The sequence below is a fragment of the Cydia pomonella genome, chromosome 17, assembly GCF_033807575.1.
Source record: "Cydia pomonella isolate Wapato2018A chromosome 17, ilCydPomo1, whole genome shotgun sequence".
Lineage (NCBI taxonomy): Eukaryota > Metazoa > Arthropoda > Insecta > Lepidoptera > Tortricidae > Cydia > Cydia pomonella.
The window spans coordinates 3,809,028-3,834,722 of NC_084719.1; the positions used below are offsets into that span (position 1 = coordinate 3,809,028).

Sequence of the window (25,695 nt, forward strand, 5' to 3'; positions counted from 1 at the left end):
GGCGATGATCAATAACTAAAATAGTAATAAAATAACAGTGGTTTAGAATACGTAAAAGTACCAACGTTCTTTCCTGAAAAAAAAAAAGTTTAGCTGCTTTTGGTTTAGGTTTAACCCGTTCGCTCTTATGTAAAATAGAAAGGAAGAACTACCGAAACTACTTAGTTTTTGAACCAAATAAACTAATTCGACGTTAAGCTCCGGACGACAAAGACCGCAGAACAATTTGGGTAAAAGTATATTAAATAACCGACAGTTATAAATAAAGACATGAGCGTTGCGTCACAGCGCGAAAGCGAAAGGTACCCTGTGTGTTGCCTATGCTGAGAGCGGAGGCGAGTCGAACCAAAAGTATCTGAGTACTGAAAGTTAGAGTTAGCAAGAACTCGAGTATTTCAAGTCTAAATTTGAAGACTTGAGCGAAGTTTTGAGCGACTCTGCGCTTAGTCTTTTAAGTCCCGAGTCTTTTAAGTGCAACTCTCGAGTCTTCAAATAAGGAATTCGTCAACAATTTTATGTGTTTTTGCTACTATTTGTTTTAATCATTTGTCCATATATATATTGTTATATTTTTGTTTGTGTTTCTATTTGCGAGTTCCTGTAATTGGCTCTGTACTACTATCTAAAAAGTTTAATGTATTTTTTATAGCTGTTGGAATTCCTTGTATAAATAAATAAATAAATAACCCATGAATTAAATGTGGAGACAATCCTTTTCGAAAACTTTTGTAGATAATTTGAGAGTTCTCTTTAAAAGGTTCAAGTCTTAGAAAAGACTTAGCTCTCAATAAGACTTCGAGTTTCGACTTATGACTAGAGCAGAGGACTCGAAGGACTTGAATCTTAACCAACACTACTAAAAGTAACACTCAAAATTGAGTCATCGGTAGATCTTATATTACATCTTTGCAATAGTGTGGATGGTGGTAACACATTTCGTCTAAAAACTTTTCGTTTATTTTAGTTCAACTATTTTTTATACCACGCGGTCACCGTGGCCGATGGACGGATTCAAGTCCAGGGGTGTTACTTGCGTATTGCGCTAAACATGTACGCTCCTTTTTCGAAGAACCCCTGTAGTCGGAGCTCATTCTACAGCCGGAGCGTCCGCGCGAAGTGATACCTCCTAATCTTAAACCATCATATTATCCTAAAATTACTTCACATAAGTAAGTATTCACTTAATATTGTCTTCGGTTACCACCAAAGTTATTCATGAATTAAAACTATTTAGATGGATTAATATCCAAACTTTAATACGGAAGATGGTTTTTTTCTCCACCACCAGCTTGAGATCCAGTTGTCCATGTAATTAAGGAACACGCAAGACAGGACTTAGACCGGAGGCGTTGTGTTAAATAAAGTGAACATTTCAGTATAGTATAATTTTACTTAAAATTGCTGTAATTTTTAACCTTTTCAACGCCAAAGACCACTAAAACGGTCATCGTCTGTCGTGCCCGCGACGCCAATGACCATTAAAAAGGCTATGGCGGACGTTGTCAAAGCGACTTTCCTACTGTCAGTTAAGCTTCATATTCGCTCTTCACCAGTTAACTTTTTGGCGTCCATGGCATTTCTTGACACGTGTGGAAAAGCGTTGAAAAGGTTAAACCTATATAGTTTTAATTGATATTTACTTTTTCATGTAATTTAGTAAAATTTCACTTCGTAAAGGTAATCACTTAAACGGTTCAACGTTGTCGTCGTTTTCATTATGCAATTAAATTGTATAACGTTATGTTATTTTGTTTCGTCTTCTAACCTGAGCTACCCTAACGTAAACCTGATGTTAAATTTTAGTGAAGGTATGTAAATATTTCGTTGTTTGCATGGCATAACATCCACGACCTAGGTATATAATAATAGTTTCGTAACGTAACAATATTTTTCTAACAACCGTATATATTATTGAAAAGTTGATAAAGAAACTGAAATTACTGGGCTCCTGAGCATTCGACACGCTACTGTATCATACACAATAACATCAGTTAGTCGCGAGAGAGCGGCAAATCTGACTACAGTAACGGTATAAAACGATATAAAACTACTCAAATTATGATGGAGATAGGATGTTTTGAAAGCGTGTGTGCGAAAGGAGTATAATGATATTAATGATGCTTGAATGCAAATTGCAGTGGTTATTTACGCGAGATGACTCAAGGAGGAATTCCCTGTTCGGGAACTAACATACATTATAAACGTACATACAATGCTCTAAGAATATTTATTAGAAACTCTTTGAACTATCGTAATATGGGGTCGGTAACAAAAACACTAGTTGTAGAAAGACACAAACTCCTAGATCCGAAAGGACAAGTAACACGCAATGTGACTGAGAGTTATTGGCTTGGAGGCGCAGACGGTGAAACGGGACGCTTACTTTACAAAGCCTAACCTCGCAAAAATCGAAGTTCGTACATTTCGAGCAACTGTCTCTGTCACTGTAATTAAACGCCTTAGTTGGAGTAAAAGACAAAGCCCGCACTTTGCGAACTTCGGTGTTCGTGATAGGCCGACAGTTCCAACACAAGGTCCGAGGAAGCAATTCTTCACCTCGCTTTCCAAGAGCCAAATACCTAACCAACGGTAGCGCATACCGTCCTACTTCTTCAGATCCCGAACCCATATTTTTATCTCTGTTTACGTTCGAAATGTCCTCATTCAATCATAGGAGGACATGACTGAATGAAGGAGAATTCGTTTCTCAGCATTGTCTTGCTCTTTAATGCTCTTCTTCGTGTCTACTTCGCTAAGTACGACGAAAATGTCATACTTGTCACACTTAACGAAGCACGAATCACAAATGTGTACTAACCTGTAGAACCCGGACTTATTCTCAGCATTATCTTTGATGCTCTTCTTCGTGTCCACTTCGCTCAGCACGACGAAGAAGTGGTGACACTTGTCGCATTTGACGAAGCGTGTGGAACTGACGAAGGTCTCGACGTGGGTGCACGGGTCGCCGCATTTTGGGCAGGTAAGGACGCCGGAGCCGCCTTTTTTGCCGCCTGAGGTGCCTGTTAACAATATCGGTTAGGTTAGTCCCAAATTTGCAGGTTTATTAAGTAAATATCCTAATGGCGCCATCTGGAGAATCGAAATCTAAGGACAAGCTGGTGTACATAATACAGTGGAGTAACATCTCCCATAGCTCGGCGTCGGCGAAAGCTGCCGTGAATCCGCGCAGGACCAAACAAAATTACGTGCTGTATTCCAACATAGCCAAGACTCATTTTTATTGATTTAACCGAAATAATTCTTAAACACGGTGAAGTTTCAAACATTCTTCCGCCATATTGTTATTTTTCAAAGATTAGGCATCGAAGGCACAGACTTATCCGGCATTCAGCCACGATTGAAGAAATGTGACGTTATTAGGAAAAGGTTCCACATTATATCACAATGTTAACGGTCGATAAAGACACTTCTAATTGCAAACTTACGCAGTAGCGCCTTATTTGACAACCGGCAACGATTTACCTTCTGCAAAATTGCACATTTATTTTGCTTTAAAGGCAATGCGAGTAAGTATAATGTAATACATTAAAGGAAGGACATGACTATAAATAAAAATGCGTATTTAGAGGACGGGGGCGACTAGGCAATTTAATCGCAAGGCAAGGGCAAGGTAACCTCGTAACTCGTAAGCCGGTTTGATGACCGCTTTAATTTGACCTCAAAAATGTGTAATGAGATATCATATACAATAACAATGCTAACACGTACATGTGACACGGATAAAAGAATTAGTTCCTGCAAAACAATTTTTTTTTTTATGTATTCCCATTCCTCAAAGACAGCTGGACCGATATTTTCCTTGTTTAATCTGATGATGGGATCCTGGAGAAATTAAGGGAAATCTTCATTTGAATATTTTATATAGTCAGTTGTGCTTTTACTACTCCCGGAAACATTTGGCGAAGTGAAAATGCTAGTGAAGACCTAAAGAAAGTCTTTGAGGTACTTATAGAGGAACACACTGAAAGAAATGTTTGCATAACTGTAACAAACATTTTGGTTACTGTTTACACAAAAATTGGGACTTGCGAACTATGTGTTATATGTTACAAAACCGTGTTTGGCTATCAGTGTTCAGTGGCTGGGTATACACTACAAAATAAGTTTTGTAAATTTATGCAAAGTTTATTTTCTTATAACCGTAGTTTAGTTATTTAGTAAAGTTACAAAACCAGTTCGGCTATTAATTTTTTTCAGTGCACGATAAAAATGAATCCCGACGAATTAAGAACTTATTCCTTTGCAATTTTTGACAATAACACAAAAAAACTACCAGGAGAATGATACCAATCAAAGGCAAAATATTCAAAGACTGAATTACCTCTAGGTTACGAAATGAGGGCTCTCTCCTTGATGTTAATCTACGTAACAAATTTTATGGGTACTTTATTGGGTAACTTCATTTTGTCTTTAGACGGCAAAGGGATTTACATTTAATTGCTTTGAATCCTTTTATGGGCAAGTGAGTTAATTGTCTCTTTCGTATTCGATAAGTGTTTAACATTTAGGAATTAATTGCCTTAAATCAATCTGGCATGTAATTTGGAGAGAAACAATCCAGAGTATTGTGGTTGTGCTTATAGAGCAAGATATGGCATGATGTTCGTTCATCATCGTTCAACGGATGTTGGACTTATTATTAAAAAGGCCATAGAGTTAAAAGTATATAAAAGTTGTCTCTTCTTGAGTTCTGTTACAAAACTCTCGGTCTCCCAGATATTTTGTATTTACCTTCGTAACAAAAAACATGTAATGTTATCGTTATACAGGTTTAATGCGTGCCGTTACGTAGTTCATTCGCCTATTGCCTGAATTCGAAAAGATAATAAAAATAATGATTTTAACTAAACAATATTAATCTAGATATAGTTATAGGAAAACTGTTTACATATCCAGTAAAATCTCTCCCAGAGGCCAGTATGAGAACATTGGTCACTTTACTTCATGTTTTACAGTCACATTATAGCACAAATATGTACTGCAGCGACACATGCGGAGATGTGACATTAAACCATCGCACTTAGGGAAATTCGGCAGTAGATCGGTCGAAGTTAAGGCATAAAATCAAGACAAAATTGCAAGAATTTTTAAATTAAAATAACATAGTCGAGTTGTATTCGCCTTTAAAACCTGTTAAACGTGATCAGTATATTTGATGATTAGATTAGAGGCTGCCAAGAGCTCATAAAGGTGGTTATCACTAGCTTGTAGAAATCCAGTCGATTGGCGACTGCCCTTTCCAGCATGGCCCTATGGGCAAAATCCGCCAAGACAAGACGATGATGTAAGCTGGGATTAGCAATAACCCTCGTAGAAATATATGAAAGAAAGTTCTTTATGACTTACCATCAGAACTGATAGCTTCCTTTGGCGGGTGTGGTACAGGGGGCTGCTCTGCCTGCTCTGTGCTCCTGCAGAGCGTTCCGTTTGAGCTGAGACATCGCTTGAACGCTGTAGATGAAAGAACGTTGAACTTGGTTGTAACTTACCGTCAGAACTGACAGCCTCCTTTGGCGGGTACGGTCCGGAAGCTGCTCTGTGCTCCTGCAGAGCATGGTGCTTGTGCTGAGACATCGCTCGAACGCCGTAGATGAAGAACGTTGAACTTGGTTATGACTTACCGTCAGAACTGACAGCCTCCTTTGGCGGGTGCGGACCGGGGGGCTGCTCTGTGCTCTTGCAAAGCGTGTTGCTTGTGCTGAGACATCTCGCGCTCGAACGCCGTAGGGAACGGCATGTTTGGACGGCTGTGGACAAAAAGAAGCAAGTCAAGTCGATATAGAGAATATCTGATAATACTGCATGGTGTATTTCCTAAAATGAAAGTATATTTCCACCTGGAATAAACCATGGAAATTGGTTAAAATTTGCGCCTCCCATAATTTGAAAACCTTAAGTCCTTGCAACATACTTCAAACTCCTCAAAGGCAAATATTGCAAAGAATTTGAAGTAGAATATATTGTTCATTTTAGTTGGAACACTCGTAACTACAACTATGTATTTATAAACTGACACAAATGGACGGAGTATGGCGCGGCCAGACATTGTCGCTGCCAAGTCAGACAGCGTATACAGACATTACAGGCTAGACATACTGTCCGAGTGAATTACCTGACCACTGTCACAATACGTTGACAATTTATCACTTGATCATACATCAAGTAATAAAATCAATAATGACCCTCGTACCTAACTTACTAATCCAGAAATCTGCAGGAAATTGTCTCAAATCAACAATAACACAATTTGTTGGTGACAATTTTTAAAAATAAGTAATTTTCATCTTGACTTGGTTGAAGCATTCACTGCCAGGGGGCGTGGCCTAGGAACAAATTTGTATGACGCTGAACGCATAAATGCGTTGGTGGCAGTGAATGCATTATTCCACTCAGATGATCATACTAGATATGTATGAGATCTCATTTTTATCACGTGTAAACTATCATAAGCCCAATATTTATGACTAATGCTGACAAAAATGCATTGATTGATTGATTATGGATGTTTTCCACCAAAATGAACCAAACAATCAAAGGCAATTGAGTAATTCTTCTTGTTCCTGGCGTTTGTCCCGGCTTATTGCCACGGCTCATGGGAGCCTCGGGTCCGTTTGGCAATTACTTAATCGCAAGAATTAGCGTTTTTACGAAAGCGACTGTCATCTGACCTTCCAACCCAGAGGGGAAACTAGGCCTTATTGGGATTCGTCCTGATTCCTCACGATATTTTACTTCACCGAAAAGCGACTGGTAAATATCAAATGAAATATTTTACATAAGTTCCGAAAAACTCATTGGTACGAATTGAGTCATTGTTATTCCTAAATAAAGGTCAATGGACGTAAGACCTTGCGGACTGTGTGTGATAATAATTAACACGATTTTTAAGGTTTTCAGTCAGTAATGCCATATAAATGATGATGAATCTTTTCTTTCCGGCCGATTTCGACCATGGCGACCACTTCAACTCCTAGTTAGTTCGGCGCTCATGCGCCCGAAGATGGCTGACATAGCCGATCTTCCGAGGTGAACCCCCGCACACCAGCCATATAAAAATAATAGCATGAATTGGTTAAGTCTTGAGATGAGTGGATATAAAGAAAATTAAATACGAACGGTGTGGAGATAGCTTGTATTTAATTGGATATCAGCTCCCTATTCCACTAATATTATAAATTAAAAATAAGTATGAGGGTTTCTATGTTTGGATATTTAAATATTTGTGTCTTTTCCAAGCCAAAAGTCCCACTTTGTTGCTTGCCATAAGGACGCTTTGACAGATTATTCGTATAAAAATAAATCTCATCTTTATGGTAAGCGACAAACTGGGACCTTTGCCTAGAATTCGACACATTTTTTTCTTCATTAAGCAAAAAACGGCTGAATTGTTTCGGTGAAATTCGGCAAACAGATACAGATGTAGTGCATAATTTTCCATCGTATTTCTCGGAAACGTTCGTATTTGTCATGCTAGTTCAGTCAATGTCAGTACTTTTTGTACCGAGACTGACTGAAATAGCAAGACACGTTCGTAAGTTTCCGTGAAAATACGATGGAAAATAATTATGCACTACATCTGTAGTTTATGGTCTGGTAAAAGACATTGATATATTTAACCACGAATGGAGGGAGGGGTTGCAAGTCAGTGCGAGAGTACTAAGGGAAGGGGGCAGTTTGACGACTTACCCCCTACATTTCTCATTTCATTTTTAGAATATGGTACAATATTGGTTAGTAGAGGGTGTTCCAGCCAAGCCTGATGGTATCCTTTTCGAACAAAAATTAGGAACACAACACAACATTAAGAGTCTTGGCGATAGCGAGTATATGAATATTGAATAACGCTATTATAAGTACATTGAATTTGCAGGAGAGGTAGTAGTGTATAAATGAGTGTCATAAGTTCATAACTGTCTTACATAACTACTTCATATTCAGTAGGAGTTTTCGTCTGATGATGACATTGATGATAAGCGTCAAAATTTGCAGTCAAAAATACAGACAAAAACCCCAAGCACGTTGCTGTTGGCCATGACCCAGAACATGCATACATTGTATGTCTTGTCATTTTGACTGCCAACTGTGTAAATTGTGTAATATCATCATCATCATCTTCCTCGCCTTGTTCCGGCGTTTTGCCACGGCTCATAGGAGTCTGGGGTCCGCTTGGCAACTAATCCCAAGAATTGGCGTAGGCACTACTGTATGAAAACTAATGTCATCTGATCTTTCAACCCAGAGCGGAAACTATTTATATATAGTCCGGTTTCCGCACTCATACTAATCTTTCTTACCATATTAAATATGTTAAAAGGTCACTCACGTATTACACCACGTACGCGAGCTCCTGATGACACTCTTCGGTACGGTACGGTACTCCGTAGTGAAACATGTCGAGCGTCTTCTTACCATATAAATAAGAATATGGTCCGATATATTTGGGCACTTTGGTCGTCAATATCTATTTGATGCTGATTGCAGACAAACATATATTTGGGTCAACAACTACTGAAGTCAACAACATATGCCGGATGATAGAGCTCATTGGTAGCATTATGAATTCCTTTGGTTCCAGGTAGCCTGCTCCAAAGTCCTTCAATATTTGTCTGGCGAGGGCGTGACATTTACACATTGGGTGTATTACTGTCTCTTCCTCTTCGCCACACATTCGACAATCGGTGTTGTCAGAGTGTCCATCTTGGCCAAAACTCCTTTGACCCCGTAATGGCCAGCAAACACCCCTGTTGTCATTTGGAGTTATCTTTAGCTAAATTTCCATATCTTTTTGCTCAAGCCGGAGTCTATTACTTGCATAAAGAGGTTTGAGCACTTTACCTTTAGGAAGCGATATGTCAGAGTCACAAACAGTAATTAGACTTCAGTATTACTTTTGCGTACGTATGATCTGCCTTTAGCCAACTTCGCGCGGTTTAACACTACGGTCCAATTACCCTGTCCCATTGTTTTCTTGTATACCAACATCAAAGCAAGTTAAACCTTCGTGCAAACACCTAAGATCTACCAATTATCAGATTGTTTTGCTGTCAGTACCGGAGGTGTCATAAGAACAATGGATTTCCACTGTGAGTAATTACGAAGCTTTAGCTCGAATTGACATTGTGACAGTTTTGTGAACTTTCTTCGGTTTTTAAACATTGGTGCCGACGCCGACGTCTGTAGGTTCATTCAACTGAGGCAGTTGGCAAGAAGTTATGATGGATTGAAGGCTTGACTGCATCAAGCTGATTTGTATTATGTGAAGTAAAGATGTAATATACAAACTAGTTTTAGTTCCACACTCAGCTAGCTTTTTCCATACTATCTTGCCATATGAAAAAAAAAAAATTCACCCCCACTTTACGTGTAGGGGAGGTACCCTAAAAAAAATTAATTTTTTAGATTTTATTGTACGACTTTGTCGGCTTTATTGATTTATATATCCATGCCAAATTTCAGCTTTCTAGCACTAACGACCACGGAGCAAAGCCTCGGACAGACAGACAGACAGACAGACAGACGGACATGGCGAAACTATAAGGGTTCCGTTTTATGCCATTTGGCTACGGAGCCCCAAAAAGGAACACCCTGACAAAAGTCCGGATATCACCTAAAAATCCTGATATTTCCTGGGAGGTAATGTCACCCAAATAAATCCCTTATTCCAAAACCTTTCGTGAGCCACTAGCCCCATAACTCGCCACCATATGCTGTAGCTACAGCATAACCTTCCCTTCTCTGTCCAACTTCACAGTTTAAATACCCTGATACTCACCAAGTCTCTCCGCAATTCTGATAAGGAACCAAAAATCCTGACAAGTCAGGAGAAATCCTGACGTATGGCAACCCTACCTGGGATAAATGGTAAATCTATGGGCGATTATATGAGCATTATTAACAGATAGACCATTATTTAAGTTCTCATTTTAAGTGAATTGTACAAATTCTTATGAGAATAAAGAATCTTTAAACCGATTATTTAAATCTGCAAACGTCATTGTGGATAAATTGCGCGGTCGGTGCTATGGTAATTGGTAAGCAGTCGAGAACCAGTAAGAGCATTTCTAAAAAAGTTTGTAGAAAATAGTCTGCACATACGGTGAATAGTTCGATACGTTATTTGAAGTATTCTTTGTAGGAAATGAAACCCACGAGATGCATACTTGCAATGATTTTAGCTTAGCCAACTAGGGGTCAAAGTTAAACTGAGTTTTCTTTTTAAATTTAGGGAGGGTTTAAATCTCGGGTCAGAGTTATAGGGGTTAGAGCCGGTGTAGCTTTATTGACGTTCATAAGCGCATTGCAATATGCCTACTTGGAAAATAAACTATCTTTATTTGTTGTGCGGCGAGCGGATAACATACAGTAAAGAACCTAAGAAAATGTATGACATTTTTTGGACACTTAAGGTCGCAAATTCTTTGGCTTGCGATTCTGAGTAAAATGGCGATTTTGACAATAAAGTGTTACTTAAGTTTGAAGAGCTCCTCATTCTGGGCGAAATAAACACGAAATAATTTGAGACAAACAAAATATTATGAACAATTTTTTAGGAAAAACGGTGAAATAGCGCTAATACGGAACGTGCATGACCTGTAGATGGCAGCACAGAAGCCGCCTATTCATTGGCGCGAAACATTACGTCATGGTTCCATCTTTAGATTTAAGCCACTAGATGGCAGACCATACTATACGAAATAGAGCCAGCGTTTAGTGGAAAGTGCAACTACTTAGAAGCTTGAATTGTTTTCTCTTTCGATTCAGGTCACGCGATGGTAGACCCTCCAACACGCGCGGCCTCTATATCGTACAGAATAGGGAACTCTGTTCACCAAGTTTTATTGTAAATTGAAAACTAAAGAAAAAAAATTGCAATATCGGCACACGTAATATTACTCATTCCACAGTCAAATTTTTTGAGGATTTTTAAAAAATGCAAGGGGTCATACGTGGGTTCCCTTGACACGGAAAAAGCCGCCTTGACACGCAAGCATCAAACATGTTTGCACGACTAGCAGTGACCCTACAGTAGTATTTTCCAAACTATGGGGAGCGAAATTTGAGTAAGCCCTGAAACATAAGACTATTGCCGACCGATCGGTTTACCAGCCGGTACCTACTAATAATATTTAATGAGCATGAAATATAGCATGTACGGTCACGGTGAAAATAGCAATACGAAAAAGTGGGCTAAAATATGTATATACGACTTTATTGCCCATATATTAAGGTTATTCGTATTGATATTTTCAGACGTGACTGTACTCTTCCATACAAAAATATTATCCATCCTCCATGGTTTTTTTGTATGTTGTTGACACAATGAAAAACTAGGTTTATAGGTTTTCCTTTTTTTCAAAATTTGCAAAACAAAAAAAAAACAATAAAGCGAAACCTATAAACCTAGAATACTCATACTCATTTATTGACAATATTCTTAAAATATTACATTTCAACAACAGAAAACACATTTAAATGATAGGAAGTTGTAAAAATAACAAAAAAATTTCAATGAAATCGTTATGTTAAATAAATTAAAATTTACAATTTAAGGTGGTTCGCTTTCCATACAAAAAACAATTGAGTTTTATGAAGTCATTAGTGTCATTCTCATTACACAATATTACTACATAAATATGTGCGCATCTATCTACTTTAGAATATTAATTCACACTAAATTGATAAAAAATACAGAAATATTTCATACAGTAATCACGCAAAAAACTGTTATATTTTTGATCAATCAATGTAACACCAAAATAACGTTTTTTGCGTGATTTCTGTATGAAACAAAGTTTTTCTATCAAATTGTTACAAAAAACCTGCCTGGCACCTATTTTACTAATACTAACTTGACACTTGACACTGTATTTTCCTGTTATGTACTTGAAAATGCACAAGAAAATCTCAGTGTCAGATCAGGTGTCAATTGTCAAGTAGGTTTGTCAAACCTGATCTGTAATTTTTTTTTATAACACGACGGTGGCAAGCAAGCATACGGCCCGCCTGGTGGTAAGCAGTCACCGTAGCCTATGGACGCCTGCAACACCAGAGGTGTTACATGCGCGTTGCCGACCCTTTAAAAATCTGTACACTCCTTTTTTGAAGAACTTCATACTACATTGACAATGTGTACTGGTACTATGTAGGCACGGTGAATTGTCAACAATGTGTACTGGTACTATGGAGGCACGGTGAATTGTCAATGGCAGGGTCTGGTGACAAATTGTCGGCATGGTGAAATACACAATTGTCTAATATAAAAAAAATTAACAATGACAAATAATGCAAGCCATTTACACACAAAAACCTTTCAGGTCTCATAGCAATCATAAGTTTACCTTTATATTATGTAAAATAATGGCATAATGGCCATAAATTATATAATTAACAAGGTACGGTCAACTTTAAGATTTCAAGGTTTAATTTCGTAACCATTGTGAGATAACAGACTGCAAAAATTTAATTTCAATATCTTGAGGTTTGTTGTCAAAACAACAACTCATGGCGCAACACTACACCTTTTATAACACTATTTATCATATTCTTGTTATTTCAACTTAGGATCATGAGTTTTATTAAATCCTAATAAAAGAGAAGTGCCCCAAGATTTTTCGATTCCATTAGAATGCCTTTCCACTAAGGCAGAGATGAGCAGAAATGAAAAAAAAAATCTTTATTTATTTGCACCAAAACTTCTCCTTGGTAAAGGTTGCTAGACATTCAGGTGGAATGCTCACCACAAAAGAATTAAAAATGAAGAAGAATTGAAAGTAATCTACATCACTTCTCCATTCAGCTAGTTTACAACTAATGCTATTGGTAGATTCCCATATATTTCCTTTTATCTCTTCTGATCTCCGCATCAGGGAAAGGGCAGCCTATCATTTTTCAATGCACTGATGATTTGGGATATTATTTTTTTCCTATTAGAATCAAAGTGGATTAAGGTTCCAAGTCGAAATAACAAAAAAGGAATCCCTTCAAAAACTATCAACAGTTTTAAGATTATGGGCCCTACCACACTAATGAGATAAATACTACACACTTTAACAAACTGAAAATTAGGTTATAATTGCTGCAAGCAACAAATTCATCCTAAATTTTACCACTTAACCACCACAACTGTTCTACATATGATCATCATAATCAATATAACTTTTAATGCATGCAAGTCGCTGACTGAATATTTGTGATTGGGCAAAGATTAAAGATTAGACATGCATCTATCTGTATAGGCCATAATAATATACCTATAAGGTCTTTTTTTCTAAAATATGTAGTTTTTAGCTAGTTGGTTGTTGCTAGCTTTTGACATTAACCTCACCTAAAGTTCTGGGTTTAAAGTTCTGTTTCATTACATAAACACTAAAACAGTTACTCCAGTGCAGAGTAGAATTATCATTGTTTACACACACTATCTATGTCATAGCACCAATATCAGTTACATGCCTTTTAATTGGCTATAAAATATTACAGCAATTTAAGCATAAATACGTTCGAAGACCTGAGGGCAGTGTCAAGCATATTATGCGTTAATGACCTTGACATAACTAATTACACTGACCTATCACACACAGACAGTTAGTCCTCATAAGGCTAATCTGCCAAAAGTGAAGCCGAAACTCGATCGATGTGTGCGTGCGACGCTCGTGTCTTACGCTCAGCGACACACACATATATACAAAAACGGGTTGCCAGAGTTCATTTATTCCCCTTAAAGTAGATGGATTTTAACCACATCCTTATACTTGGCTATCAATCATTTGGGAGTGTGTATGTAGATATTAAATTTGTAGCAAAAGCTTTCAAGGTTTCTTTTAAGGACTTTGCATTTCTGTACTTTGTGAAATAATGTTTAAATAAAAAAACGTTTATTTTTTTTATTTTACAAATGTACACAGATAATAGCTGGTAGAATTGACTTCGGAATAATGATTTTAAATGATAAATATTTAATGACGATCATTTGGATTTGATTTGGTTTGATTTTATTTGACTAATATTTTCTTCGGGTTAGTGTGGTGAAAAGTTTTGTGTTTCACTTGGGGCAAAATTTGTTTAACTCTCGTAACTTGAAACCCTCGCAACGCTCAAGATTCCATTTTTCGACATTTTGGATCTTTATTTAGCTCGAGTAGCAATATTAGCACGAGCGGTTAAACAACAACTTTTCCACTTGTAAAACAAATAACTATTTATCGTCAGTACTAGTAATTGTACCTGCAGGCCTAGCCAAGATGGCAATCGCTATTGCTTCGAACAACGAAACGCTTTGTGTCTCTCTATCAGTCTTCCATATAAGTGCGACAGTGACAGTTGCGTTTCGTTTTTACAGACCTTAACTGTAACACCTGTGTTCCACACATAAAATTTACTTTACTTGCTCATCAAAATGGCGAGAGCATATTCGACTATGTTTAGTCGGTTTCCATATTGCATCGTTCCTATTTAATCTAATTTTTTCCGTCCATCTCGCAGACAGAAGCGGATCAATCGGAAATCTAAAACGAATATCACACAAAATAAAAATATGAATTTAAACTGTAATTTTATAAAAGACAAAACATAATTTGAAATAAAAGAATGAAAAACTAAAAAAGAATATTTTCTATAGTCATACAAGGAACTTAAAGTAAGCATATTAATTTTATCAATGTAATCGTCATGCCTCATTTGGAGGAAAAAAGATTCATATCACCTGGCAACATTTATAAGTAATGGCGGCTGACGAAAATTTGGATTTTTGTATTTACAATTACGTAAAAATATCACATTAAACTGGATACTTACGCATGAAATGTTATATCAGGCGGTTTGTTTTTATTCACTGATGTGTTGTGACACCAATTCACCGCACAAACAACCATCTTTCTTGTATTTTTTAATTTATAACCGGGAGGTGTACACAAACCAACTCGACCTTGAGTACTGCGAGGGCCGTTCGGATACGATGACACGAGGGCGACATAATGTCGTACTCGAAATGGCTTCACTAGGGATGTACAGACTAGGCATCTAGGTTAGTTATAAATCTATGACTAATTATGAATTTTAAAAATATTTGCTTAATAAAGAACCAAATCGTTTCGTCATAAAACGTATGACAATAAGCGAGAAGCGCCTATGATAACCAATTTATTTATACTCCCTGATTATTCTACGACGATCTGTTATCAAACATTCGTTGTAATGTAGATTACGCGTGAACATGGCTAGGAAAGCGGACTGCGCCACTAAACTTTGGAGCGTAGCCAATGCATAAAGAAAACAAAACCGAATATGAAAATGTAGGAAACCACTTACCTGATGTCAACTTGCAATTTCTCCCGACGGCCAATCTCCCCACAGACACTAGACTCAACCTCACACTACTCATTGCTCGTATGTTTTGACGCGGTTCACAATAAACATCAGCTCCCAACACTTAGGCGACGATCGAATGAAACGCGAACCAAAGAAATGCTTACTATACTCGCCGTAATTCGCTATTCGCAATTTTTATTGTATTTTGGTTGTCAGTGAGAGAATCACGATTCTGTCATGACGCAACACTTTTTATTAGTCAACACCGACACTGTTCGTAAAAGATACAACTATTCGGTGTAAGTACGAAAACTGCACTTTCCTATTTTTTTGTATGATTTTACAAAAACAATTTATTTTCTACATATAAGAGCGGCCATACTGAAGTTCACAGCTGATTTTGATGTGAAAGAAGTTGAAAATTTCTTGTACCACGTTGTTTCGAAACTTGTGCTCTCTAGCGACGGAAAAGAAAAACTGAATTACTGCTTTACCATCTCAGCAACATGTTTTCCGTGGAAAATGTGTAGAGGGCGCTGCCAAATGTTGTCAATAAAAATAAAATCATCTTGCAAATATATCTAACCACTCTATAATATTGTTTGTTAAATTATGAAAAAATGTTATTATTTAAACTAGGAATTACTAAATGTATTAGAACTAACCGTGTGAACTATTAAACAAGTCCAATTTACATAATTAATATTTTCTGTTGAACGTGAACGCATCCATTTCGTGTTGGGTTGAACAATCTAGCCAACACAACTACACAAAACGTCAAAGTCGTCCAAAATGGCTGAGACAGAAACTGATAATAACAGTATTATTAGACCTGAGAGAAATAATATCGTTACAACGGCTACCAATGGGCCCCGTCGTGTTACCATCTATAAAACGGACACTGGGTTCGGTTTCAATGTGCGCGGTCAAGTGTCTGAGGGTGGGCAGTTGAGGTCGATCAATGGGGAGCTTTATGCTCCTTTGCAGCACGTAAGCGCTGTTTTGGAGCAAGGAGCTGCTGAACAGGCTGGTATCCGGAAGGGGGACAGGATTCTAGAAGTGTAAGTACCTGGGCTATGTAATCTGTAAGCAGTAGGTGGGTGGTACTGGCTGGGAACCTCCCATGAGTGTTCTCAGTATTGTTTGGCAATTTTAAGCCTAGCAACGCCTTTTGAAGCCGGTTGGTTTGTTTTAGAACGGTCTGTAATCCAATTAGAATCATTCCAATCTTATGAGAATCAGTAGTGTCCTGCATATTATTAAAAAAAAAACAAATACAAGTTTTATACATATAATTGACATTGTTTTTTAATTTATTTATTGGACCATGGCCCTCATAAACATCTCAATTATACTATTTTTCTATGTTAAATCATGTCTTGCATTTATATTTATTGGGTGAAATCAGACAAATGAATGAGTCATAGTTTGAAACTGGTTTGTTTGGTCAATGCAGGTCAGTCAGCTATGAAATTGGTTGTTAAGAACATAATGTTGCTATTTGGTAACTTATGCAACAACAAAAATAAAGAATGGTTATGTAGTTGCAGTAATTATTTATTGGTGTGTAGCTGTATTTGCGGAAATTAAGTAGGTCATAGTCTGATTGTGTAATTATAATTATGTTGTTATGAAATTTATTATCTATTTAAAAACATTGTTAAAAAAACTTTGTCATACTAAATGTATGTACTAAGTTTATTTTTAACTTATTTATATTTGTTGCTGTTCTTTGATATGATCAAATAGCATGGCTTTTAAAAGTTTAGCTGGGCTATTTTATTTAAAGTTATACAGATGCCACAAAATATAACAGAGCTGCAAAGGTGCAAAAAAAATATCTTAATATGCACCTTAATGTCTTGATAATAGGAGTTTGTTGAGATATTTGTGAGCACCTTGACAGCCTGATATATCTGATGGTAACTAGACTACACTTTTTTCAAATTCTGTTTTTTTTTTTACTTCCACTCATGAGCTCTTTCCTTATAGGAGAAAATAATTCTAAAATTTCCATGCATTTTAATTTTGACCCACTGTATTAAGGGGCATTCCACAATAAGGTCTACTTTGTTGGGGATGCAACACTTATGGCAACTACCTTAATAACCTGCAGAAATCTTCGTATATATACATCATATTATATACATACTGTTTTCAACATTCCGTTTCTTAGCTATTTACAGTTTAAATAAAAGTGCAGTCAGCAATAAAAAGAAATATCAAAATAATTTTATTGAAAGAAAAATCATATATTGTATAAAAACTCTGGTATAAAGCCTCTTCTGACATTTCATATGAACCATAATACCGACGACCCGTCTGGCCTAGTGGGTAGTGACCCTGCCTATGAAGCCGATGGTCCTGGGTTCAAATCCTGGTAAGGGCATTTATTCATGTGATGAGCATGGATATTTGTTCCTGAGTCATGCGTGTTTTCTATGTATTTAAGTATTTATATATTTATATCGTTGTCTAAGTACCCTCAACACAAGCCTTATTGAGCTTTCTGTGGGACTTAGTCAATTTGTGTAATAATGTCCTGTAATATTTATTTATTTATAATAGAATGCTGGTAAAGACACAGTAGAAAAATGCCCATTCTTTAAAAAATAAATGTAGTCATAATAAGCATTCACTTATGCTGTAGTTCTTTTTTTGCATTAGAAAAAAAGGTAAACAATCTTGACATATCTTTATATTGAAAAGCGCTTTATAAAAATTTGTAACTATTACTTATGAAAGCAAAGAAATGTAAATTATCGTATATGATTTGTTTTTGTCATGTGGGCTGTGTGGCACACTTGTTGAGGCTTGTTTTTAGACGACCGGTTTGGCCTAGTGGGTAGTGAGTTAGTGACCCTGCCTACGAAGCCGATGGTCCCGGGTTCAAATCCTGGTAAGGGCATTTATTCGTGTGATGAGCATGGATATTTGTTCCTGAGTCATGGGTGTTTTCTATGTATTTAAGTATTTATATATTATATATATCGTTGTCTAAGTACCCTCAACACAAGCCTTATTGAGCTTACTGTGGGACTTAGTCAATTTGTGTAATAATGTCCTATATTATTTATTTATTTATTTATTTATTTATTTATTTATGTATACATTTTTCACCTTATTGCCATGGAGAAATTTATACATATTTATGAACTTGACTGTACATATTTCTCCCTTCTTATTCGTTTTGCTTGTCTCGTCTCGTGCTTCTCCGATTGGATCAGAGCGGTGCCGAGACTCTCAGCTAGAGTTTCTCGACTAGTGTGTACAGTTGCCGTGATTTATTTTTTTACATGTCTTCAATAAAAATACATGTTGTAATCACTTATCTTCCTTCTAATGCTAAAAAACGAACTATAACATCAACTGTCAATACTGACATGATAGATATAGATGATAGATTCTAACTGTGGCAATTGTAAAAACAAATACTGCTGTTATTAACAAATATACTGCCATCAAACAATCACATGTTTCATATGGCTTCCTGAGAAAATCTTACAGTAACTTAATTGGTTCACACAGACATAATATAATAAACTATGCTCTGCCTGCAAGTTTGTCCTCATAGAAGTTGTTTATGAGGGGCTAGAACACAATTGGACATGGAACAGACAGGCTACTGACAAACGAATAGGAATAAGATGGGGGACGCCTTTATTTATTTAATCTTTATTGCACAATACATGAAGGCACAAATGGCGGACTTAAAAAAAATGCCTTAAGGCATTCTCTACCAGTTAACCAATGGGTCCCAACAATGCCTTTGCCCAACAATGAGATTCTTTGTATTACCTATGTATTACTAGGCTAAATGAATAAGACAAAATTGAAGATTTAATATTGGATTTTTACAAGTTTAAATCTAGAGCAAATACCATGAAAAAATTCACACAGAAACTACACTATATTTGTAAGGGTAGATGTCAAATAAAAGATGACAAGACGATAAAAAAAAACATGAAAACATCAAAACATGTCCACTTTGCATTTTAAGGTTTCGATTGGAAAGTCTAGTTTTCTTCTGAAATTTTCACGCCATTTCCCTGTAAAAACTCAATATAAAAACTAAACTTTGCGTTACATGTTACAATACCGTTAATTTATGTATACAGTCGAGGAAATTCATTCTTTAGCAGTTTACATTGGACAGCTCTTAGCATAAGTATGTACATATACAACCAAATTTACTTGAACCGCAAATTGCTAAATCAATTTCCTCGACCGTTCAACGCTATCATTACTTATTAGTACAGTCAAAAGATTTAATTAGTGACCCATTTCGTACCTTGTCACAGTGACAACATTATGGGGTCTCTAGCGACTTTATTACGGTCAACCAATTTGATTCCTAGGCCACTATAGAACCATGTCATAATCATAATGACTTCTACGACAGTGCTTATTGAGTGATGCATGTCATGTATAGACTAGTTAAAGCGACAAGGTTCTACAGGATGATTCAGGAGACGTGAGCAGGATCAAGCTTGAGCATTCAGTAAGTTATAAGCAACTGTTTCGTACCAGTATTTGTGAGATTAACGTTCTTTTATTTTTTACTGTTCGAAAAAAAAATGTTTTAATTTATTTACGCCATGTATGGTCACCCTCTTTGTTTTATCCATAACAAGTGACAAATTGAATGTCTGGTTCTTTGAAAAATCGTATCTCACTCAAGTGTGACATTTTGTTTTCTTCATAATCAAACTGCTGTCATAACGGTTAAAGAGGTTTTATCTTTCTTAATTAAGTGTTGTAGGGTGTCCATGATTGTAGATTATCAAATTTGTCCTTCCCAAAAAGTTAAATAACAGAAATAAAGCGAGATTGTTTTACTTAAATATGATGATGAACGGTTCATTAACATTTACTGATTGTGTAGGCTTAGTCCTGCTCACGTCTCATGAATCACCCTGTATAGTGGCCTAGGATTCAAATTGGTTGACTGTACGTAATGGGTCACAAATTAAATCTTTTGACTGTACAAGGGGATGTGATACAGACGTTATCGCTATGCAAATGGGAGCAGGACTGCAAACAGAGCCTAGAAAAACTATCCGGTTTGATATCTATATGCTTAGGTATAAATTTGAAATAGCCGTGTTATATTGGGTCACCAATTAGTTTATAAAGGGGTCCGGTTTTTAAAATATAATTACCATCGCGGTCCGTTTCTACTAGTGTTTATTATGCATATGTAATGTGCAGTATAGTACAGAATCTATTACCTTCTTTATATTTATTAAAACGCATAAAATACAAAAAAGAATATAACTAAAGTAAAGAAACATATCTAAATACATATATTTACAAATAAAAAATGGGGGCTAGCTCGTCGCCCGATGGTAGGGTGCCCAGAAGGCTGGTGGCATTACCGCGCTGTATGGCGATGCCAATTCGCTGGGCAAGGAAAGAACCAGCCCTCTGGTCACCCGTAGCATCAATGAGACGCTTCGCCAGTATAGTACATATATTGGACCTTGAAATATGCAACACATATTCTTATAATCGAATTTAAATTGTCGTGAGACATGCTAATATTAAACTAATTCTACGGATTCCACTCACGCGGTTTTAGTCACTCGCGCGACATGTTTCGGAGACTCTAGATAGGTTTACATATTAGTTTTAGAGCTTTTCGTATTTTCGCGGATTGTTCCATCCGTTCCTATTGATTAGTGTCGGTTTCGATAGCTTCGGCAAGTTTCGGTGTAAAAATTATGTTTCGGCCGAAGGTTAGATTTCAGCCAAGAACCTGCGGAATCCCTCGACTGCGCCGAAATCGTATTTTTGTTAGTGCCCGGCCGAAGTTTCTGTTATCATATTTTCGCCGAAGGTTCAGTTTCGGTCGAAACTAGCGCAAAACCGAACAATAACGGTTTCGGTTTCGGCTTTCGGACATTACCATTAATGCTGGTTGTATGTGTGTGCCTTCGTGTAGTCAAAAAAACGTTACGTACCATTGCAAAATCTTCGATTAATCCAAAGATCTAGTCCAACGAAACCAACAAGAGCGTTATGTGTTGCTGTGTCTAGTCTAATAGAATATACAGTAGAATTCATTTATAACGACGTCGCTTATAACGACTAACCGTTTTTAGCGTCGATATTATTTACTCAAGTTCGGTTTAATACATAATTACATACATATGTAAATAGTATCCGTTTTATACGTCATCCGGTTAGTACGACATAATATCGCCGGTCCCTTGAAGGTCGTTATATCCGGATTCTACTGTATGACATAAATAAATAATAATAATAAATAATAAATATTATAGGACATTATTACACAAATTGACTAAGTCCCACAGTAAGCTCAATAAGGCTTGTGTTGAGGGTACTTAGACAACGAGACATATAATATATAAATATTTATAAATACTTAAATACATAGAAAACACCCATGACTCAGGAACAAATATCCATGCTCATCACACGAATAAATGCCCTTACCAGGATTTGAACCCGGGACCTTCAGCTTCGTAGGCAGGGTCACTACCCACTAGGCCAAACCGGTCGTCTAATGATATCTTTAGATTCAAAGTTGGGCAACGAATGTCTTTACCTGTTGCGCTGTGCGTATTATTGTGTAATGCATTGTCTACGCGTTTTCGCAAACGGAAAGATTTATGCTGCTATAGGTGACTATGGCTGTACATAATATGATTGCCGCTATATGTTCCACTGGATGTTATTGAAATAAGTTTTTGACAAAAAAAAAATGCATTTTGGATACAAACTTTTATCGCTGACTGTACTTTTCCACCCACAGGCAACAACCCTAAACTCAAACATACATAGGTGCATTGCAAGTTAAATAATAGCTTGTAAAATTTGCCCAGTATCGCTAAGTTGGTATAAGTATTTGTACAGACGACTCAGACAAATTCAGGTGATACAAGATATATGTCCCTATTGTACTCATTGCTATAATCAACTTTTACTATAAGAGTAACTATGAAATCAAAAAAAAAAACCTGGTCTTCGTACAATTGTCGAATTGAACTAAGTATTGATCACCTCATTACAAAAGTTGCTTACAGTAATGTATATCTTGTTGTTGTATGTTTGTGTTGTTGTTGTGTTGTGTTGTGTTGTTGTTGTTGTGTTGTTGTTGTTGTTGGTGATCAGGTGAAGATGAGGTGATTATTAAGAAAAGGGACCTTATTGTCGATGGCAACGCAACGTTGTATTTGCATCGAAGCATCGTTTATGACGGCGGAAGCGCCATTGACAATAAGGTCACCCTTTTCATGGATAACGTCACATTTGTGTAACATTGTAAATAATGTTATTAATGTCCAAAATTGTAAATAGTTTTTCAAAATTACTTATAGTTGTCATTTTTTCTGAATTATTTTTCTCACTGCACCCACATTCGAGAATTTCTGTTTTGGTTTTACCCTATGGTTGACTGGTAGAGAATGCCTTAAGGCATTAAGTCCGCCATTTGTACTTATTTTTATTGTGCAATAAAGTTTAAAAATAATTAAATAAAAATAATAATTACTTGTGGCGAATATATAGTCCTCCTCATCGTTTTCGATAACGGCGACCCCAAATAAACACATTATGGACGTTGTCTAGCGTGAGCCCTAATGTGGCTGGCCAGGCCGAACTTGCTCTTAAATACTCTATTGCACGCGTGACAATAAAGTTGGCCAGCTGCGTTGAACGTGTTCACGTAGGAGGGCTTAGGTCTCTCTTTCCGTAACTGGCGTTTTATGTCTAGGCTAGTGAGGCGGTTATCTTCGAATGTTTTGACACCGTTATGGATGGTAGAATGCCAAGAAGACCTCCTTCCAGCAAGCTCCTCCCAACGCTCAGGGTCGATGGCGCAAGCGCTCAGATGCCGTTTGAGCACGTCCTTGTAGCGCAGGTGCTGACCACCGTGCTGTTGTGGCGAATACATGGCATATCGAAATACATAAATTATCGTTATACATTTATCATAAGATGCATAACTTGACCGTTTTATGAACCGTAAACTTTACCGCATTTAAAACATTCATACTTCAATAGCTCCTTTCAGTGAACGTGTTACATAATAATGTTGTTTTTTTATAAATGTGTTGCAATAAGTGAAAGGATATCAAAAGGCCAATATACTCATAATCTTACTCCTTTTGTGTCAACTTAAAGCAGGGGTTTCCATGCTACGGCCCGCGGACTAGGTCAGGTTCGCAGGGATCGGAACCGGAATTTGCAAAAACATCGAAATAACCATATATTTCGGTTTATTTTATACTCTAAATGTAGGACTCAGTTGTGTTTTCAGATAACGACTTCGTATTATTAGATTGCCTAATTAGAAATGAAGCCATTAACAAAGAATGAAAAAATACCGTTTTCGTTCCCATACAAAAAATACCGGTTTCCGATCCCTGCAGGTTCGACCCGCGAGTCCTTAAAATGAAGCCCGCGAAAAGTAAGAAAGTATAGGTAATTTAATTACCAATTAAGGAAGCGTGGCAATGGGCGCCAGTCGTCGAGTTGCGGAAAATCGCCCGTACTACAATACAATACAATACAAGGAAGCGTGGTGCCTCTTAACATAGATATTTGTTATGTATTTAAAAAGAGGCGCGAATATGTACAACTGTCATTCACCGAATAAACGATTTTCTTTTATTAATAATGTGAGCAATTTGCACTTGTATTTAAATACAATTTTTGTATTAAGTATATCAAAATAATTTTAAAAATAAAATTGATCTAGCATTCTATACCTATTTTTAAAGAAGATTAGGTAATATACCTTTAATATTTAATGCATAACTTGAATTTGAATTTTGTTTTGACAAGTTTTTGTGTAGTTAGTTTACTTGTTAACGTGTGAAATGCTCTTATGGCTGTTTTTAAACGAGAGAGTTCTAGGTCTGTAATTATACAAGGACTATTCTTACCATGAAAGTTTTTTTAAGAACCTGGCCCTTGGGTCAAAAACATTGAAACCCCTGACTTTAAGGATAGCTCGGTACACGTTTCGTAATAATTATGTCGAACAAACAAGCGATAAGTATTTTATAAACAGTATCATTTTATTTGCAATCGGTTTCAGTGTTTTCTTTGAGCGCTAGAGATAGATTTACACTTAAAACGTAAAAACCTAGAGTATTATCAATACACAATATTTTATGGGTAAAATACCTTTTTTTCGCAGTGTCAGTTTGATCAAGTGTCATATCATATTATTAAATACTCATTGTTCTAGCTTATTTGTATATGTGTGATACGTTTGTCCTGTATATTTGTGTTTGAGAACTTTAGAAGTGTAGTATTAACAATTTAAGTGAAAAATTAGATTTTTTGACGGTTGGTTGGTGAAAATGTTTAACAATATGTACTCCTTGTACGAACATCAGTTGACTTGTAGACATTCTGAAGTTGGATACACTTCTTTGCATAACAGGTAAGTCAAAGACACTCTAATATACATTGATAGACTACACGATTGGCTCGAATTCGTGTGCGTGAAACCGCTGTACTGGCCCCATTCCTATTGTCCGTAAGGATCGTAAAATAAATAAATAAATATTATAGGACAATATTACACAAATTGACTAAGTCCCACAGTAAGCTCAATAAGGCTTGTGTTGAGGGTACTTAGACAACGATATATATAATATGTAAATATTTATAAATACTTAAATACATAGTAAACACCCATGACTCAGGAACAAATATCCATGCTCATCAAGTCATCACACGAATAAATGCCCTTACCAGGATTTGAACCCGGGACCATCAGCTTCATAGGCAGGGTCACTACCCACTAAGCCAAACCGGTCGTCAAAAACACTATTACCACCATCAATCAATTATATTATAGCATTAATCGTCTATGTATAGCCATAGACACCTACGTCCGCCTCGTTTCCTCTGTGATAGTCACAAAACTAGATAAAAAATCCAGCGACCATTACATTGTATTCGTATAATAATGGCTCACATGCATAATCATTCATTATCTACGTAATCTAACACTAGTTTGTACTTTTATGTACTTACATAAATATTCATGCCAAATTTCATGTAATTTAAGCATTTTGCCTCGGCTCATGGGAGCCTGGGGTCCGCTTGACAACTAATCTCAAGATTTGGCATAGGCACTAGTTTTTACGAAAGCGACACCATCTGACCTTTCAACCCAGAGGGTAAACTAGGCCTTGTTGGGATTAGTCCGGTTTCCTCACGATGTTTCCTTCACCGAAAAGCGACTGGTAAATATCAAATGATATTTCGTACATAAGCTCCGAAAAACTCATTGGTACGAGCCGGGGTTTGAACCCGCGACCTCCGGATTGCAAGTCGCACGCTCTTACCGCTAGGCCACCAGCGCTTCCTAGGCCACCATGTTATTTT

The 25,695-nt window shown here is 36.8% G+C and overlaps 2 protein-coding genes across 2 annotated transcripts in view; one reads left to right on the plus strand and one right to left on the minus strand.

Annotated features, from left to right (window-relative positions):
- The window catches only part of LOC133527255 (ATP-dependent Clp protease ATP-binding subunit clpX-like, mitochondrial), a 66,611-nt gene extending 50,962 nt beyond the window's left edge, over window positions 1-15,649 (minus strand). The window contains exons 1-3 of the mRNA XM_061864193.1: window positions 15,325-15,649; window positions 5,643-5,768; window positions 2,819-3,020 (exon numbers count right to left, since the gene is read on the minus strand). Of these exons, the coding sequence (XP_061720177.1) occupies window positions 2,819-3,020; window positions 5,643-5,768; window positions 15,325-15,397 (401 nt within the window). The 5' untranslated portion in view covers window positions 15,398-15,649. The remainder of the gene's footprint in view (window positions 1-2,818; window positions 3,021-5,642; window positions 5,769-15,324) is intronic.
- Window positions 15,650-15,913: 264 nt separating this feature from the next.
- LOC133527253 (sorting nexin-27) overlaps window positions 15,914-25,695 on the plus strand; it is a 42,185-nt gene continuing 32,403 nt past the window's right edge. The window contains exon 1 of the mRNA XM_061864190.1: window positions 15,914-16,385. Within this exon, the coding sequence (XP_061720174.1) occupies window positions 16,117-16,385 (269 nt within the window). The 5' untranslated portion in view covers window positions 15,914-16,116. The remainder of the gene's footprint in view (window positions 16,386-25,695) is intronic.